Below are 19,667 nucleotides of genomic sequence, written 5' to 3'. Positions count from 1 at the left end.
TTGCCTCTGATCTTGCCTGTACTTCTTTTTTTTTTTTTTTGAATTCTTTTTTTTTTTTAAAGATTTTTATTTATTTATTTGATAGAGATTTCAAGTAGGCAGAGAGGCAGGCGGAGAGAGAGAGAGGAGGAAGCAGGCTCCCCGCTGAGCAGAGAACCCGATGCGGGGCTTGATCCCAGGACCCTGGGATCCTGACCTGAGCCGAAGGCAGAGGCTTTAACCCACTGAGCCACCCAGGCGCCTGTACTTCTTTCTGCCTGCTTCCTTAATGTGTCTTCAGCAGGCCAGGAGTGCTCCCACCTCTGGGCATTTGCTTTTCAGCCTGCCAGAAAGCCTTCCCACAGATCCTTAACTGGGCTCACTATCTTTCTGCAGATCTTTCTTCAATGTCACCTTCTCAGTCAGACGCTTCTTAACCCTTTGTATAACATTGCAGTAACTCCCCCCCCCCCACTAGGGTTACTGTTCCCCCTTTCCTGTTCTCATTAGTGCTCATCACTCCCTAAAAACATACCATTTATTATTCTAGTATCATCCTTCTTCTCTCTCCTTCTGGAGAATTTAAGCTGCACGAATGCAGAGGTTTTGAGAGTTTTGTTTAACATGTATTTCTGGCATCTAGAACAATGCCAGGAGCAAGAGAGGTGTTGAAAATTTTCGTTGTTGTTGAATGAGTGAATAGTGGAATCTTATACAGTAGTGATAATGGATGAACTTCGCATGTATCAAGATAGGTGAATCTAAAAGTTGTCAAAGAGTGATCTCTCAGGCTAAGTTCCCCCTTCACCAAACAAAGACTTAGAGTTTCAGCTCCTCCAGATGCAGAATCTTAAGCCGGCCAACCAGGAGCTGGGTGATCATCATTAATTAGGTAATCTGCCTGATAAAGCTTTGCCATCTTCTGTAGGTAAACTAACCTTGCAATAAGCAATCCACTTTTTGCCTAAAATACTTTCTTTGTTCCTGCTCCCTTCTGCCTATAAAAGGGTTGCATGTAGTACTTCTTGGAGTTCCTTCCTACCTGCTAGGATGCTACCTGGTTCAAGAATCACTGGATAAAGCAATAAGATCTTTAAAATACACTCACTTGATTTTTTTTCAAACAGCGGTCAAGTTGAGCATATGTCACAGCAGATTCCATCTATATAAAGATCAAAATCCTTGCAAAAATAAACACTTATTGTGGAATATAATACCATCAAGCTAAGCAAGGTAAATGCTTAGCACAATTTAGACAAATGACAGGAGAGCATTGTGGACAGGGCTTCAGAAATTCTGGTCAAATACCTTTTTAAGCAAAGTGTTGGGTGTGTGGGTATTGGTTTCTTAAACTGTAGTTACGCATTCATCATCTTCTGAGTATGGTACGCATTAAAATGAAAATTATCGTAACTAGCTGGTGGGGGGCCATGGCGCACGAATCCTCGTAAAGGCGTCTAAATTCGGGTTTTGCTTTTTCAAATTACCTTGCCGGTCTAGCACAATAAGCCCCCGGGGGGATGCAGACAGACAGCACCGGGAAGAGACCATTCGCTTTACTCTTCAGCGCACCCTCGCCTTGCCGCGGACCTCCCGGGGCGGAGGGTGGGGTGGGGAGTGGGGGCGGACAGCGGGTCCGGCGAGCTCCCAGCGGGAGGGAAAGGGCATCTCCTGGGGCTCGCCCGGCCGCCTTCTGGGAAATGTAGTCCGCGCGCGGCCGAGGCATGCCGGGAGTGGTAGTCCCGCGGCTCGCGGTGTTGTGGGACTGCTCCAGGCCTTTCTCGGGCGGGTGGCGGAGGCGACCCCGGCTGCGCTGTTGGCGGCCTGTCTGGGGCGGAGATCTGCCGGGGGCCTCTTCCGCGCGGCGGTTGAACCAGCGCCTGTACCGGGCTGGGTGGGGGGCGCGGAGCCGGGCGGGGCCGCGCGCGGGCCCCGGAAGACGCGGCGCGGCCCGTGGGTCAGGGGCCAGTCCCCGCGGCCCCCGCGGCGGTGCGTTGCGGGCGTCGCAGGTCCGCGGGAGACGCGCGGGGAGGGAGCGCCCTGCCAGGTGAGCTGGAGCGCCCCCGGACTGCTGCGGGCGGGGGTCGGGGGTCGGGGTTGGGGGGCTGTCTTCTCGGAGACCTCTCTGTGGTGGAAAAACAATAGCTCGTGCCCGCCGAGCGCGAGCACGCGGTGTGCCCGGTGTGCCGGCGCCTTGGATGAATGAACTCATTTCATCCTTCGGGATTTATGCCCTGAAAAGTGGCTGCGCGCTGCCCCCAGTTTACAGACGGAGAAATGGGCAGAGTGGCCCGCTAATTTGTCACATTTAGCGAGGGCCCTGGGCCCGAACAAGGATTCCCTTCTTGCCCCTGTTACGTACCATTTTCGTTTCTCAGGCAGGTCGCTCCGACTCCCTAAGTTCTCAGCCTCCCTGGCATCTGTAAAATAGGGTAGAGATACTTTTTAGAGTCCTCGTGAGGTTTAGAAAGAATACATGCCAAGCACCCCGGATTCTGGTGCGGAGGAGGTATGCATCTTGGAGTGTCTGTGGTTACTCCTACAGCAGCTTCCCCAACCTGGCTTAGGTGCCCCGCCCCAGATGACACCCCTCACTCAGTTGAGCTCTCATGCCGGGTGCTGCTCCCCGAAGAGCCCTCAGGCACACCCAGGCGGCCAGTGCAGGCAGCTGTGGCAGGGCCCTCCTCTGACACTGGTCTGGCTGTTCCAGGCACCCTTTTCCTGTGTCCTCCCAGGTGGGGTTTGTGTGTGAGAAGCAGGGCTGTTTCCAGCTGGGCGCTCTTCCAGGAGACCCCTGTGCAATGTGTGTTTAGGAGGGGCTGCCGAGCAACAATCTGGGGTGCATCCCTGCCAGAAGGAGCGTTTTAAACACATTCCTGTGGGTGCGGTAAGGTCGGGCCACAGGCAGGGGCGGGGGTGGGGCGAGGAAGGTTTGCAGGTTGTGTTACATCCGGGACCTATGCAGCACTCCAGGGAGGGCCTACTCAGGGAAAGCACCTGGGTGGGTCATGAGGCAGAGAGACAAGGCAGATGTGGACAAGCGCCTTTACTGTGGCTTTTTCTAGAAGGAAAGGGCTAGGTGGGGGCAGGCTGACTGAGGATTGGCTGCCTGTGTTTGAAAGGGGCAGCCAGGGAAATTCATGTTCATTGTGGGTTTTACAGTGTGCACGGTTTAAAGCTTCCTAAGGCCTCCAGGTAGCTAGGGAAAGTTGCAGTCTGCTGAGTCACAGCTAGTAGACCTTAGGCGACAGTATAGCATCACCTTACAACAATTAGAATATCGTTAATACAGGGAGATGGAGATGGGCGAATTGTCTTAGAGCTTCATTGGCTTGGTAAGCACAAGTTTTACTTGGTCTGCATCATTGATGTGCTGTGGCTTTGTTGGGACCCCGTAGACATTACGGGTGGTTGGAACTTCCTCTCTCCCAGCCATCACTTCACACCAGAGTTCCTCATGACACCTGTTCCTCTCCAGACCTACCCTGTCAGCGGTCTGCACTCCCTTGATAGGAAAACTGAGAAGGAAAGAATGGCCATGGATTTGTTGCCCACTCAGGTGACAGTAAGTGACGTTTGTCTTTTTCATAAATTGTTTTCTAGGTTTAGAGATGGTGGAGGTGTTTCCATTCTTTGGGAACTTTTCTCTCCAGAGAAAACTGGGGTGGTGGGGGGGGTGGATCTAGAGCTTTGTAAGTTTTCCCCAGGATGCAGGATTCATGGAGGGAGTGCTGAGGAATGTGCCTCCTCTGTCCCCAGGTCACTCTTAATTCACCCTAACCTCATTTGATGACCCAGGATTGAGTCAGCTCTGAATACATGCTTCTGGCTACAATAAACGTTTGGTGCGCAGTATTGCATATTAGATGGTCTTTGTCCGCACAGAGGATATGGTCTCACTTGGGGCAAACACATGGAAGGAGCAAAGACACCCTCAGCGAACATTTGTTGAGAAACCGACTATGCACGGGATGCTATGCAGAGCACGGGAGTTACAAAGAGGAAAGACAGTATTTCTGTCTTCAGGGAGTTCTTGGCATTGACCTTAGGAAATGATTCAGTGTCCAAGAAGAGTCAGGAAAAGATCCTTGGTGTGGGGCATTTCGAGCTGGTACTGAAGGCCAGGGCTGCTGGTGGTGGGCATCCCGGAAGGAGCCCAGATGAGCTTGGGCCCTTAGGCCAGCCCTGGAGAGGACAGAGGGCTGGGAGTTCTGTGTCAGGCGTAGCTCTGACAGCATACTATCCACGTGTCCTCCTTCTGGACCTGACTGATGTCTCTGTCTCTAAATCTTGTCCCCTGTCTCCCCTCTTGGGCGGTTCTTGCTCTTTGCCCTTTTGACATCCATTTTCATTACCTTAACCTTCTGAAGATCTTTGGAGGCTGGAGCTTTTCCCTAAAGACACAGTCTGTCATTCCCAAACTTTTAGGGAGTTTTTCCCACATGGAGGTCACAGCTTTCCCCCAGTGCCAGCTCCTGTTCCTTCTGTGGATTTTCTGTTCTGCCATCCCCAAAGCCTCTGTTTTCACTGGCTGCTTTCCCCCAAAGTAGTGTTAGTTTACAGGTTACAAATGTGGACCCTGGAACTTGAGTTCCTAAGTTCATAACCAAGCTAGGGATGTGACCTTGGCAAGTTATTTTCCGTGTGCATCATTTCCTCATTTGTAAGCGGAATTAATAAAATGCTCAAATTAATAAAAAGATCAAACCTTGTTTGATCTGTTCAGGAGGACTGAATATCTGCATTTTACAGGTGAGGAAGCTGAGGCAGAGAAGCAAATAACTTGACCAAGGTCTCCCAGCTAGCCTTGACCCCAAACAAAGCCGCCTATACAGTTAACATTAGGCTCCAAGAAAGTATATGTAAAATGCTGAGACCAGTGCGTGGTGCATATTAATTCACAGTAAATGCTGGCTCTTACTACTGTTTTTTATCATCATAAGCAGCAACAGCATTATTTTAGGACTGCCAAATTTGGTATGCCTCTTGCCACTAGGTTAGGCTTTGCTTTGATTCTCGAATGACAAGGAGACGGGTGTTTCAGGAAACCAGAATGTAAAGAGCAGCAAAACTCAGTGTAAAGCAATATCTAGCAATGACCGGGCTGCTCTCTGCCCAGAGGGAGGGCTCCTCACTGAGCTCTCCCATACCCATGAGCTTGGTCATAGCTAAGGGAAGCTGGAGAGGAGGGTCTTTGGAACCCAGAATCAGAGGGTTTTTTCTTTTTTTTTGACCACTAATTTACTGAAAACCAAAGATTTGAAAGCAAACAGAATAAGATGATCATACGAAATACCGAGCACCAGTGCCGAAATGCTTCTCATCAGGAACAATAGAATGTGTGCAAATAAAGGGAGATTGCACATGGAACACCTCTCAGTCCTCCGGGGCCTCAGTGCACTCTGTATCACTGTTCTGTAGCCATTGCCTCCCTGAGCGTGCCTGGTGAGGTCTGGTGAGTCCTGTCTACTGTCTGAAGTGGGAGCTTCTTTCTAACAAGGACAGCATGAGGAAGGGGTAGTGGAAATTCCCATCTACTCGCAGGGTTATTGCATTCTATGTGAAATCAAATGTTAGCTCTAACTAGACCATAAAATAAGAAGGTATAATTCTCAGAGCAACCACTAGGAATGCAAAGAGGTAGAGCTGAAAACTCAATGCACAAACTAAAATGAATCAAAAACATTTCAAAACAAATTCACACAGCCTGTTAAACAATGGAAGAGTACAGAGTAATAAACAAAAGATTTCTTTTCCACCCCTCCACAAACATGAAAGAATAATGAGGATGGACAGCTGTTTGTGGTCTTCCAAATGTATCTAGATGGATGGATGGGTGGATAGATAATTTTTCAACAACTATGGATTGTTTGCAGCTCAATTTTTCATATGATTCAACAGTGTATCAAGGTCAAATTCCAAGGTCAGCCATATAGATCTACCTCATTCTATTTCATTGTTGTATATATATATAAACCATTTCATGGAATCAGGGTCCTATCATTTGCTTATCCATTTCTTCATTAATAGATTTATAGGTGGTCTTTAATTTTTCACCACTGTGTTAGTTTCCTATTGCTCCTGTAACAACTTGGCACAAATAGAGTGGCTTAAAGCCACATAAATGTCTTCTCCTGCAGTTGTGGAGGTCCAGAGACTGAAATCGGTTTTACTGGCTTAAGGTCAAGTTCTTAGCATGGCTGGTTCTTTCTGGAAGTTCTTGGGGGAAATCTGTTTCCAGGCCTTGTTTGCATTTTTGGGTGGCAGCCTGCGTTCCTTGGCTTAGGGCCCTTTCATCCGTCTTCAAAGTGTATGACTTCAGTTTCTTTTTGTCCTCATGTCACTACCTTGTCCTCTTCTGACTGTGACTCCTCTTGGGTCCTAACAGGGATCACTGTGATTACACTGGATTTGCCTGGATAATAATCCAGGCTCTTCCCATCTCAAAATCCTTAAGGGGAGCCTGGGTGGCCCAGTCAGTTAAGCGTCCAACTCTTGAGCTCAGTTCAGATCATGATCTCGGGGTTATGAGTTCAAGCCCCAGACTGGGCTCCAGGGTAGGCATGGAACCAACTTAAAAAAAAAAAAAAAGCTTCAGAGTCCTTTTATTTTTTTTATTAAAAATAAAATTTTTAAAAAACCAGAAAGCATAAGTGGAGGGTGGGGTGGTGGAGGGGCTGAGGGAGAGGGAGAATCTTTTTTTTTGAAGATTTTATTTATTTATTTGACAGAGGGAGAGAGATCACAAGTAGGCAGAGAGGCAGGCAGAGAGAGAGGGGGAAGCAGGCTCCCTGCTGAGCAGAGAGCCCAATGTGAGGCTCGATCCCAGGACCCCGAGACCATGACCCGAGCTGAAGGCAGAGGCTCAACCCACTGAGCCACCCAGGCGCCCCGAGAGGGAGAATCTTAAGGAGACTCCCTGCTCAGCGTAGAGCCTGACATGGGGCTTGATGTCAGTGACCCTGAGATCATGACCTGAGCTGAGATCAAGAGTCAGACACTTAACCAACTGAGCCACCCAGGTGCCCCCAAAGTCCTTTTAGTCATATCTATCTATCTATCTATCTATCTATCTCTCTATCTAGTGATACAGTGTTCACAGGTTCATTACTCAGCCTACCACAACTGTTGGCATATAAGTAGAGTTCCAGTGAACATCCTTGAACAAATATCCCTATCCAGTGGTGTGAGAATTTCTTTTTTTTTTTCTAAAGATTTTATTTATTTATTTGACAGAGAGAGATCACAAGTAGATAGAGAGGCAGGCAGAGAGAGAGAGGGAAGCAGGCTCCCTGCTGAGCAGAGAGCCCAATGCGGGACTCGATCCCAGGACCCTGAGATCATGACCTGAGCCAAAGGCAGCGGCTTAACCCACTGAGCCACCCAGGCGCCCCGGTGTGAGAATTTCTTATAGTCGAATCCTAGAAGTAGAATCACAAGGTCAAAATGTATCATTTTCCATGTGTTCCAGCCCTTTCATACAAGAGTTGGCATCTGGCCAACCTCTGCTTTCTCACATTTTGGGGTACAGTGGGGTTCTCTTGCAAGAACTTTCTTCTCCCACAGTTCCCTTTGGCACCTGTGTAGTCTTGCAGGTCCTTTGCATCTTTTTGTCTCCGTAGACTGTGGAAACCCGTGTGACAGACAGTGTAGCTTAGAGGTCTGTCTGCCTGAATTCAGTTTCAGTCTCCACCAGTTTCTAACAGGATTACCTTGGGAGGTGACATCACCTTTTGAGATGTTTCTTCATCTGCAAAATGATTTAATTATAGCATCTTCTTAACCGGATTTCTCCGAAACTCAGCGAAGATACTGTGTATAAAGCTCCCGTCATAGTCCCTAACCTACAAGGATCCAGTAAACAAGAACTAACAATATTCTTACAATTTGCTTTACAGTTCAGAAATTCCTTTTCATTTCTGTTCTGCTAATGGCATTTCCACAGTTTTATGGCCTTGCTCTAAATGTATTCTGATCCACACACCCCTCCCCCGCCCCGCCCCGCTTTCATTTAATTTGGATTTTGAGTGAGAGGGAGGTGAATGTACGTGCTCAGTTACTCTGACAGGTCCCAGGCTGAGACTGAAATTCCCTGTTGGCAGGGACCGCCTTTTCCCCCCCTACCCTCCCAGAATGTGGCCCACAGTGGGTTCCCAGTACCATTTGTGACCTAGTTGCTGGGTGGTCCCCAAAGTAACATAAAAAGTTAGGGTGAAACACTTTGAATCCTGGGACATTTTCAGGATTGGTTGCTATACATCCCGCACCAGCCCTGTACCTACTGAGCAGTGGAGAAGCTGGTCCCACTGAACAGGAATGGATTTCCCATTGCAGGAGTCTGTGACATTCGGGGACGTGGCCGTGCTCTTCAGCCAAGACGAGTGGCTGCGCCTGGACGCCACGCAGAGAACCCTGTACCGGGAGGTGATGCTGGAGAACTACGGCACCCTCGTCTCGCTGGGTAAGGAGGCTTGTCTATAAGGAAGAATCTGCCCGGGGAGCCGCCTCTTTGGGGTTCAGAGTCCGCAGCTTCTCCTCTGCCGTGCCCCTGGGGAAGGACGAATCTCTGTGAAGTGGAAAGTGTGTGTTTGATGTCAGGCCGCCCTTCACGCTGTGCTCCTCTCCTTCCTCTGCCTTCCTCCCACCCCGCCTCCTGACCACTGTCCTCCTCATCCAATTCTTGGGTCCCCATTTAGCGTCTGAGAAACTTACAGGACTCCCATGTTAGAGGCATTCATAGCTGGGGGCCCCGTACTGTTTCTGAACTGAGCCCTGCCTCCTGCTCTCTCCCCTGAGAGCCTGGGACCCTCAGAAGCGCTCGTGCTGCCTGCTGTGCCTCCCTTCTCTGCACTGTGAGCTCTGGGGTTGCCCTTCAAGCCCCACGTTCCAACCCTGTTTCCTTCCTCACGAGCAGGGATTCCGTGCTCAACGCCGAAGGTGATCTGCCAGTTGCAACAAGGAGAAGATCCCTGCCTGGTGGACAGGGAGCTTCCTCAAGATACCTCTCTAGGTGAGTCAGTGTCTGGGAAATGGGCTCAGGGCGTTTTGTACACGAGCCCACCATGAGGAAGCAGTGATGGGAGAACTTGCCTGGAAACTATGAGCCAGGGCCTCCTGACTGGAGGCTCCGTGGTTGTGATGGTATTCTTGGCTCAAGAAAGCCGTTGTGTAGACCTCTCTTTCTTCTCCTCCTTAACACTCCACACATTCTCAACCTCTTTTCCTTTCCTTTGGCTTCACTCACTTCCTTCTGCCATCTTGGCCTCTTGGCTTTCATGGCTTTCTTCCCGTCTGCCTTTACATGCATTCATGCCTGGCAGATTTTAAATACTTTACACCTTCTGTCTCGAATTCTTTGTAATTTCTTTCACCAACCACATATTTCGGAGTTGTCAATGCTCCCGTGTCTCTTATTTCTTAGCTTAACATTTCCCTTTTATCTCCAGGGAGATTGGACTCTCCTGTCCCACTGTTAGAGGCAACCAGCTCTCCTTGACCACTGTAGCCTTTCCAGCCCAGGGGACACATTTCCTACAATGGCCCAGATGGTAAATAGTTTGGCTTGGGGACCGGGGGCCTCTACTGCAACCCTTTAACTCCCCATCCATAATGCAGACGCAGTCAGATAGTGGTACGTGGACTGGTGTGACGGCCCTCCAGCAACAGCAGCTGGAGTCGGCCCCAAGATCTGTAGTGTACGCATCCTCTTCCAGCCCTGGCTAGTCTCGCTGGTCTTTATCCTAAAACTGGAGGTGGTTGGAGCTGGAGGATCACTTGAAGATGGTCAAGTTGAGATATCCCGCTTTATATCAGAAGAAACGGCACATCAGAGGTTATAAAACGTTTTGCTCACAGAGTCAAAGAGCTAAAAAGCAGTGACAGAAACCTTTGTCATTTCTGTTCACCGTGTAACATGGATTTGCAATATTTTCCTTCTGTCTTTGTGGTTTGGCCTGTAATCTATGATTCTTGCCTTTATGGGCTTTTTTTTTTTTCTTTTTTTTTTTTTTTGTTTCACAAATACTTTTCATCTTTATTAAAATACATTTATCTCCAAAAAGTTAGTGAGTAGTACAGGATAGCACTTAAGATCTTGGTTTGAATTTAGACATTCCTAAGCTTCCGTTACCGATGCCACGGCTCTGTGCTGCAGGAAAGTTACCCACCCTCTCTGAGCCTTGTTCTCCTCTCCCAATCTCCGCTCCATCCACAGAGCGATCTTTTTGAAACTCAGGTGTATTAATCCTGTGCCCTAGGAGAACTCGTTGCTTCTCAGTTATACAACCTTAAACCTACTTCATAGCCTGTTTCCATGTTGCTTTACAGGAATCGATGATCCCTTCCATGCCAGCTCATGTTCCCGCCAAACCTGCACACTCATTACATTTGTGTGTCATTCCTTCTTGGATTACCACCTCCATCTTGTCCCCTGGAAACCCTCTTACCCTGCAAGATCCACCTGTCCACCTGACTTGTAGGTTTTCCTTATTTCTCCTGCTTCCCAGTCACCATTTCTCAGTCACTCGCATTCATATGCCACTTGCTCCACGTCTCATACTCATCCGTGACAGCATCTGTCCTAGCGAATTATAGTTCCTTCGTTATTATTTATTTTCGTAATTGGATTGTATATATTTAAGGAGGAGACCAGGTCTTTCTTTGAATTCTGTGCCTCTGGCATCAAATATCCTGCATTTGAATTTAATTGAGCTGCCTTTATGATGAACTCAGTGCTGATGAGGCTCAAAATTAAAAACTCGGTGCAGCCTTGGGTCCCCTGGGTGGGTCAGTTGGTTAAGCATCTGCCTCCGGCTCAGATCGTGATCCCAGGGTCCTGAGATTGAGTCCTGCATCGGGCTCCCCCCTGCTGCTTCTCCCTCTCACTTTGCCTGCCTATCTCTCTCTCTCTCTTTCTCTCTGTCAAATAAATAAACAAAATCTTAAAAAAAAAAAAAAAAAAAAGACTACAGCAGCTGCATCGCTGCTCAGTTTCCACTCTGTCCTTGCTCTGGTCCAAGCTGCCCGCTTTACCAAATATGACCACTGTGTCTTACTATTACCTGCCAAAGAGTGTACAATACCTGTATTATTCTTCTGAGTTCCTCGGCCCCTTGTTCAGGAACTCTGTGCTCGGCCTCATCCTGTTGAATAAAAATGTTAACGAATTCCGGCCTGGATTTCCTTCTTTACTCAATACGTGTCCCCTAAATAGGTTTACTTCCCCCCAGATGACTTTGCTCAGGCCTCCTTTCTGACACACAGGGTCCTCTTTTCTTGTTCTGCTGAAACCCATCCCCTCTTTATTATCTACCTTCTTTCATAAAATCACTCCCCACTAATACTGTCGATGCTGGTATCTTGGTTCTCTGACCCTCAGACCTGAATTGTATACTTGAGGCTTCTCATGCCAAGGGGAAACGAGCTATTCCTGTCCAGTCATGTCTTTGTTTCATGTTATCCTTCCTGATTATTTAGTCTTTGTTCAATAAATGACTGATTAGGTTTCAGGAATCCAGCATGAGAGGAGAGAATCTCTTCATTTTTGAGGTCACATGCCTTTCTTAATTTTTCCAACTCACTCTGCCTGTTCATGCATTATCTTTTTATTTTTTATTTTTTAAAGATTTTATTTATTTATTTGACAGAGAGCGATCACAAGTAGGTGGAAAGGCAGGCAGAGAGAGAGGAGGAAGCAGTCTCCCTGCTGAGGAGAGAGCCCGATGCAGGGCTCAATTCCAGGATCCTGGGATCATGACCTGAGCTGAAGTCAGAGGCTTTAACCCACTGGGTCACCCAGGCATCCCATGCATTATCTTTTTAATGTAAGACATTCTAATTGTGTACTTGTAGTGTGCACAGTAGGGGACGAGGAAATAACCGTAAGACATATCCACTGTTCCCCCTGAACAAATACTTGAATTATTTCCAGGTTTCATATGCACATATATTAGTAAAATGATAGAATATGTAAGTAAAGCACGTTGTAAAATTATTAGGAAGAGATGACTAATTTAGGCTTTACTAGTTAAATTTCTTTAGAAAAACAAGATTAGTTTTATACAGATTTAGTGCCTGTATGTCTTCTTCCTCTTACTATTTGATTTTAATAAAATACATTTTATTACTAAAACTCAATGGGTTTTATTAACATACATAACCTAGTTATACTTTGTTTTATTATTTAAGTACATACAAAGACCTAATTTTAATGTATTTTCAGTCATGGATTGATTAAAAGAGAGCCAGATTTTAACCCACACTTCTTTATAATCAGCTCAAACTAAACCCTTTCACTTACCGTCTGGTCTGAGCTTGCGCCCTGGGTGTATTCCAGATCATGGGGACATATTGACTCATTTCATGCAGACTTTCTTTTTTTTTTTTTTTTAATATTTTATTTATTTGACAGAGAGAAATCACAAGTAGGCAGAGAGGCAGGCAGAGAGAGAGGAGGAAGCAGGCTCCCTGCGGAGCAGAGAGCCCGATGCGGGGCTTGATCCCAGGACTCTGGGATCTGAGCCGAAGGCAGAGGCTTTAACCCACTGAGCCACCCAGGCGCCCCTCATGCAGACTTTCATTCATGTAAAGAGATTCCTGCAGAGGAGGTTAGTCTTCTGGTTGCCACTTACTAGAAGAGACAAATATATCTGTTTCTTCTCAGGATCAAGTAGGAAGGAGAGAAGTGATGGCAGGTGTTCAGTCATGTCACAGACTATGATATGAAATTATATTCACATACAGATTTCACAAAACTTAAAACACTGCAGAGATTTTAAAATTAATGTGTATAAAATTTCGGCGAGAGCATGGCGGAAAACATAAAAGCCGCATGTGAATAGAAAGGGGAAAACAGGGGTGCCTGGCTGGCTCTGTTGGGGGACCATGAGACTCTAGATCTCGGGGTTGTGAGTTAGAGCCCCACATTGGGTGTAGACATTACTAAAAAAAAATAAGTAAACCTATAAAGAGAAAATAAAAGACAAGTTACCTGCTTCGTTGCTCCTTATACAGAGTAGGAAATAATAAACTGAAGTATCCTATGGTATCCAGCTGAAGCTTACGAGCTGATATTTTTCTGTAGCTTTATCCCTTCTGCTCAACCAGTTCTTATCTCTGCATTTACTTCTCTCAAGTTGCAGGTCTCTTCGTTTCCAGTGTTCATTTGTCCGCTGTACTCTCCCACACCACTCCTTCCCCTCTTCACCTCTCTTTCCACCTCGTCTGATTTTCACCCAGATGCAAGTCCATATTTGAGATCAAAAGAGGTTTCAGAGCTCTTCTATATGTACTATTACCAGTTTTTCATTCCACTGACGCACATCTGTCTCTCCCAGTAGAGGTGCCATCATTCATGCTTCTGACTCATTCCAGGTCTCAAGGCTCGGATGGAAATGGAAGTCTTGCCTCCCAGACAAGGCATTTCTAGAGAAGAAACATCTCAGGGAATAATAAAGAAGCGATCCATTAAGTGTGGTCACTGGGACACCAATTTTGGACAGACTTTCGAATTTGAGAGCAGGACGGGATGGGAGCAGCAGAAGAAATCTCTTAGGCAAATGGTGACCTCCCACAAAAAAACCATGAGTGGAGAAGTAAAGCAGACAAGTCTTGAATTGGGGAAAGGATTACTTATTAATACAATTCTTGTTACACAGCAAAGTGTTCCTATAGAAAAGATACCCAATATCTATTACACCTTTGGGAAAGATTTTAAACAGAATTTTGACCTAATGAGATGCTTCCAGATTTACCCAGGAGAAAAACCTCATATTTGTCATGAATGTGGGAAAAGCTTCACCCAGAGTCTCCATCTGATTGAACACCAGAGAATTCACACTGGTGAGAAACCCTACAGATGTGATGAGTGTGGGAAAACCTTTAGCCACAGATCCTCCCTTCTTGCCCATCAGAGAATCCACACGGGAGAAAAACCTTACAAATGTAATGAATGTGAGAAAGCATTCAGCAGCAGTTCAACTCTGATCAAGCATCTGAGGGTACACACAGGAGAGAAACCCTATTGCTGCAAGGAATGTGGGAAAGCCTTCAGTCAATGTTCAACCCTCACCGTACATCAGAGAATTCATACTGGTGAGAAACTCTATAAATGTGCCGAATGTGAGAAGGCCTTCAATTGTAGAGCAAAACTTCATAGACACCAAAGAATCCATACAGGGGAGAAACCCTATAAATGCAGTGAATGTGGGAAAGGATATAGCCAGTTTGCATCCCTGGCTGAACACCAGAGGCTTCATACTGGGGAGCAGTTGTGTAAGTGCCTGGAATGCGGGAGAACATTCACACGCATCTCAACCCTTCTCGAACACCAGCGAATTCATACTGGCCAGAAACCCTATCAATGTAATGAGTGTGGGAAAACCTTCAACCAGTATTCCTCCTTCAATGAACATCGTAAAATTCACACTGGGGAAAAGCTCTATACTTGCGGAGAATGTGGGAAAGCCTTTGGTTGCAAATCCAACCTGTACAGGCATCAGAGAATTCACACAGGAGAGAAGCCCTACCAGTGTAATCAATGTGGGAAGGCCTTCAGCCAGTATTCATTCCTCACTGAACACGAGAGAATCCATACCGGGGAGAAACTCTACAAGTGTATGGAGTGTGGGAAGGCCTACAGTTACAGATCAAACCTGTGCAGACACAAGAAAGTTCACACAAAAGAAAAACTCTATAAATGGAAGGACTATGGGAAGCCATTTATCTACAGTTCTTCCCTTACTCAGTATCAGAGATTCCTTACAGCAGATAAGGCCGGTCAGGTTTAATTCTTCTCTCAAATAATTCAAGACTCCTTATTGGAGAATAATAAATAGGGCACAGATTCTGGATTAGATTTTTTTTTTTAAACCGCTAGAGAAAATATGCTAGTTCCCACTACGTCATGGTGAAATTGATCAGTGGGATGATGAAGAGCACTGATTTGTCGAATTTTCTAAGTACCATTAAATGCTAATAAAGTTTCTAAGAACATAGACCTTTTTTTAGATCGTAGAAAAAAAAACATAAAAGGCCTAACTTAAAAAAAAAACCATGAAAATAATGGAATATACGTTTTGTTTCTTTAAAGTTTATTCCCTATCTAAGTGCAAGCTTCAATATGAATTTTCTTTTAAATTAGTCATTGAGTTAATGTGAATAAGTATGAGGCCGTATTTGCTAAAATGGCAAGCAAGCGTAGGACATGCTCTCTTCCATAAAGAGAAATTCAAGGTAAAAAGGAATTCTTTAAATTCAAATTTTCACGTGGAAATAATCACTTTTAATGAACTGCCTGAGCAGCAGGTTGTATATAAAAATATATGTACGTGGACACAGGACATACAGATATATATACACACACACACACACATAGTTTTAGAATACATGTATATTTTTTCCAAAAGTCCCTGATGATTAAAAAATGTGGTTTTGTTAATTTAGAATTTAGTTTGGAAAATTAAAAATTTGCCCAAATGGGATCTTTTTTCCTTTTCCTTATATATTTCTTAATTGGACATGATTTGACACTCCCAAATACAGTTCTAGGATAGTATTCTAGAAGGTGCAGTGAACTAAAGCAAGGGAGACTGTCAGGCAAATACTTTCTTACCTGTTGCAGAAGGTACCTGTTTGCAGAATCTGACTCTACGCCTGGTAGCTCATTAGAGCCAGGAGGAATTTTCACTTAGTTTATGTATAGCCTTTCATTTTACTAACGAAATTGAGCTTATTGGGCAGAGTCAAGGCTAGAATCTTATATTTTCAGTTCTGGTTTTCTATGATAATTTTAGATACAAATTATAATCATTGGCTTCCCAACTCAAGCCCCGAGAGTACTATTCACTCTTTGTTTTGTAAACTGGTTGGGCGTAATTGCAGTAATTTAATCCGTTTTATTTCTTTGTTTGCCAGGATCCCCCTAACTGCAATCTCACAGTCGTCTTCTTTCTTTTTCTCCTGTGTTCCTAATTATACCTGCTTTTATAATAACTGTACATAAATCCTCAGACTCAGCTGAGGTCCAGATGGTGAAATTGCTTTTGGGGTTTTCATATAGAAGGCTGCCTTTTCATTTGTTTTTGTTATATTCATCTTCTAGGAATCTTTTTACGTAAAGTGATACGTGAGTATTTTATTGTTAAATATTCTAGTCTTCAGTTAAAATTGGCCTTCCAAACATTTTCTATATTTTTAACATACATTGCATTTTACCCTGGGCCCACTTCCCACTATTTTATGTCTCACTTTCACCATTGGTATCCTTTAAAAAAGTGTTTTAATAAAAGGAGCTAGAACCTTCTGAGAAAGATTTTAGAATTAAATGCAGGCATTCAGCATAGCATATTTCTTGACCTGCCTTAGCTCACTTGAAAATATCTTTTTATAAATTTAAGTATATTTACAAGGACATAAACTTTTAAAAAGACCTCAGTGTTTAACACTGGACAGAACCATTTGCAAGATATTCTAGAGAAGAACATTTGGTTACCCAATAGCAATGAGAATGATTAGTACCCAGATTTTGGTTTCTAAATGCTGTTCCCCACTAATAGGAACCTGGGCTCATTGGAGAAATGGCTGATTCTATATATGGAGCAGGGAAAGTAGAAGATGTGTCTGGGATATCTTTTTATGAAACAAAACAGAAAGATAGCACTTCAAGAATAAGCACTCAAAGGATAATGTCAGAAGGACATGGGAGCCAACTTGAAGTTGCCCTCACTGGTCAAATTTTAGATAATTTAAACATCAAATATAACAGTCACTGTACTTAGTTGTAACATGCTAAGTAAAAATGAGACCATAATGAAAAAGATAAACAAAAGGAAAGCTCTCTATAAGCTAATCTGAAGAATGCCATCTTTTAGCTGGAATGAGAGTTTCAGAAAAATCACCATTTTATAATCCTTCATGTAATTAAATAGGCAAATTCAATGGCTGATAAACCCATTAGGTGAAAAAATAAGGAACATTATATGGTGTCAAAGGTCACAGATACCAATTACAAATCCAATAGATCTGGAGAAACCGAGTTTCACTACTAGTGGGACAATCTGACGTGATGTGGCTCCTGATGAGATGCCTTATGAGGCGCACATGATAATCTGTGATGTATCCTTGCCAAGAGTGTTTGATGAAAATCTAATTAAACCTCTTATCCAGATTTATGTTCCTGTTTATAAGAAAGACAAGAGATAGAGGAACAAATTGAATTCCATGAAGAGGAAATAGACAAACCCAAAGTTTGAGACTTTGTATAAGACAACTGGTCTGGACTCTTCAAAAAGCCAACATAGTAGAACAAAGAGAGACTTCTAGACTAAGGCACTCAAGAGTCATAAAAAAGGTGTAATCCTTAGTTGGCTTCTGATTCAGAAAAAATAGAGCACCTATAAAAGACATTTGGGAGGGGATACTTGGGGAAGTATGAGGATGGAATAGGTTTTAGATAATGTTGTATGTTTAATTTTCCTAGAGTGATGATGGTATTGAGGTATTTAGGATGATGCCCTTATTCTTAGGAGATGCATGTAAAAGTTTTCAAGTTTGAAAAGTCATGATGTCTGCAGCACATTTTCAGGTAAGTACATAAAAAATTAGCTGTTGTGAAAAATTAGTCAACTTTGTGGAGGCTATAGAGATGTTCATTGGTCATCCTTTATATTTTTCCATATGTCTATAATTTTAATTAAAAAATTGAGGCAAAAAGTGATTGCATAATGTGATGAATATGAGCTTCCAGTCAAAATTTTTCCTTTGTACTCACGTAAATTTCCTGTTTGAGAGTTTATCTCCTGGGGATGTAATCATTGGAAATAAAATAATTTTTGGTTCATTCTTATTCCACTTTATTTTTCAATGTGGGGCTTGAACTCACAACCCTGAGGTCAAGACCTGAAATGAGATCAAGAGTTAGATGCTTAACCGACTGAGCCACCAAGGTGCCCTGTTCTGTTCCAGTTTAAATGGAGTATGCACCTGCCACCTTGTCTCTCCCCCCAAATGTAAATAAAAACCCTAGACGCATGGAGCAGCCATTTGAGAACCCTGACTAGTATGGTAGAAGACAGATTTAAGAAGAAAACCAGAATTTGAAGTAAGAAGACTCTGGTATTTTCAGACATTCTTATGGTAAGGACAGTTGTGGTAAGCAGGCCTGTAAACATTTGAGAGTGGGGAACCCTTATCTGTGTTCAGAGACACTACTTCCCTGCCACTTAGATCTGGAGGTAAGTAGCCTGTGGGAGCTGGAATGTGTCAGGTTCACCACCTGAAAAAGAAACCCACCAGAGTTTTGTATGTGAGCCAAGACTCAGCTCTGATCTGGACCTAGAGTCTCATAATATTCAAAATTTCCAGGATATAATGCAGAATTGCACAAAATATGAAAGCCAGAAAAATTCCTAGGAAAAGGACAATAGACACTATCCCGAGATAACATAGATGTTGGAATTATAGAGTAGGTATTAAAACAGTATTTCAAAAAGCATGACCATTCTTGAATGGAAACTTCAGAAGTCTCAGGAGAAAAATAGATAATGTTAAAAGAAAAGGGGCGGGGAACCAAGTGGGTATTTTAGAACCGAAAAATAACCAAATTTACAAAAAATACTGGAAGAACTCAGTACCAGAATACAGATGACAGAGAAAAGAGTGAACCTGTAGAATCACACATATTATCCAAACTGAACGAGAAAGAGAAAAAAATACACATATTGCTGATTGAGGGGAGGATAACAAACTTAAATACCCATTTATGATAAAAACTCCAAAACTAGAAATAAAGGAGAAATCAACCTAGTAAAGGTCATCTACCAAAACCCCACAACTAACAACATGCTTAGTGGTAATCAACTGAATGATGTTAAGATCAGGAACAAGTCCACGTGTCCACTCTACACACTCCTATTCAACTTTGTACTGGAAATCCTTGCCAGTGCAATCAGGCAAGAAAAAGGAATGAAAGGTATTTGGTTTAGAAAGGAAGAAATAAAATGGTCTTCATTCAGATGTTGAAATTGTCCACTTAGAAAACCCCAGGAAATCAACAAAGATGCTCTTAGAACACTAAGCGTTAAACTAGGAATTCAACAAGGTCACAAGAAACTAGGTTAGCATACAAAAATTAATGTCCCTACCTATGTAGTAGGGATGAACAATTAGAAAAAATTTCAACAAGCTACTCCATTTGCAATAACTCCAGAAGGAAAAAAGAGAAGATTTGGCACACGTGTGGCATCTCTATGTTGAAAACTATGAAATGTTGGTGAGGAACATCAAAGAAGGCCTAAACACGTGGAGACACATGCCATGTTTACAGATCAGAAGATGTCATATAGTTGTTAATTCTCATCAGCTTAATCCATAGATTTAAAACAATTCCAGTAAAAATTTCAATAGGAATTTCTGTAGATAGAGCCAAGCTTATTCTAAAATTTATGTGGAAAGACAACGGAAGCAGAGCTGCCAAAGCAATATTGAAAAAGCAGAATAAAGTCAAAGGACTCGAAATAATTGACTTCAATTCTTATTCCACCCAGATGAGCTGACAGCACATTTTCATTCATAACATTGAGATACCCTAAACCAATGAAAACTGTCTCATCTGTCTATGTTTCTAGTGAGCGACAGTCATTATTCTACCAAGAAGTTCCCATGTTTGGTCCCTGGCAGTTACTTACTTAAGG

General features: G+C 44.0%; 1 protein-coding gene across 1 annotated transcript; it reads left to right on the top strand.

The window, feature by feature from the left end:
* Positions 1-1,750: 1,750 nt before the first annotated feature.
* Positions 1,751-17,815, top strand: ZNF354C (zinc finger protein 354C). Its single transcript, XM_046000971.1, has 5 exons — positions 1,751-2,026; positions 3,458-3,544; positions 8,314-8,440; positions 8,894-8,989; positions 13,351-17,815. Exons 2-5 carry the CDS (start codon positions 3,512-3,514, stop codon positions 14,763-14,765), a joined length of 1,671 nt encoding a protein of 556 aa, XP_045856927.1. The 5' UTR covers positions 1,751-2,026; positions 3,458-3,511; the 3' UTR covers positions 14,766-17,815.
* Positions 17,816-19,667: the final 1,852 nt, after the last annotated feature.

The sequence above is a fragment of the Meles meles genome, chromosome 3, assembly GCF_922984935.1.
Source record: "Meles meles chromosome 3, mMelMel3.1 paternal haplotype, whole genome shotgun sequence".
In the NCBI taxonomy this organism is placed as follows: domain Eukaryota; kingdom Metazoa; phylum Chordata; class Mammalia; order Carnivora; family Mustelidae; genus Meles; species Meles meles.
Note: the sequence above shows the minus strand (reverse complement) of the source record. Positions and strands in the feature narration are given on the sequence as shown.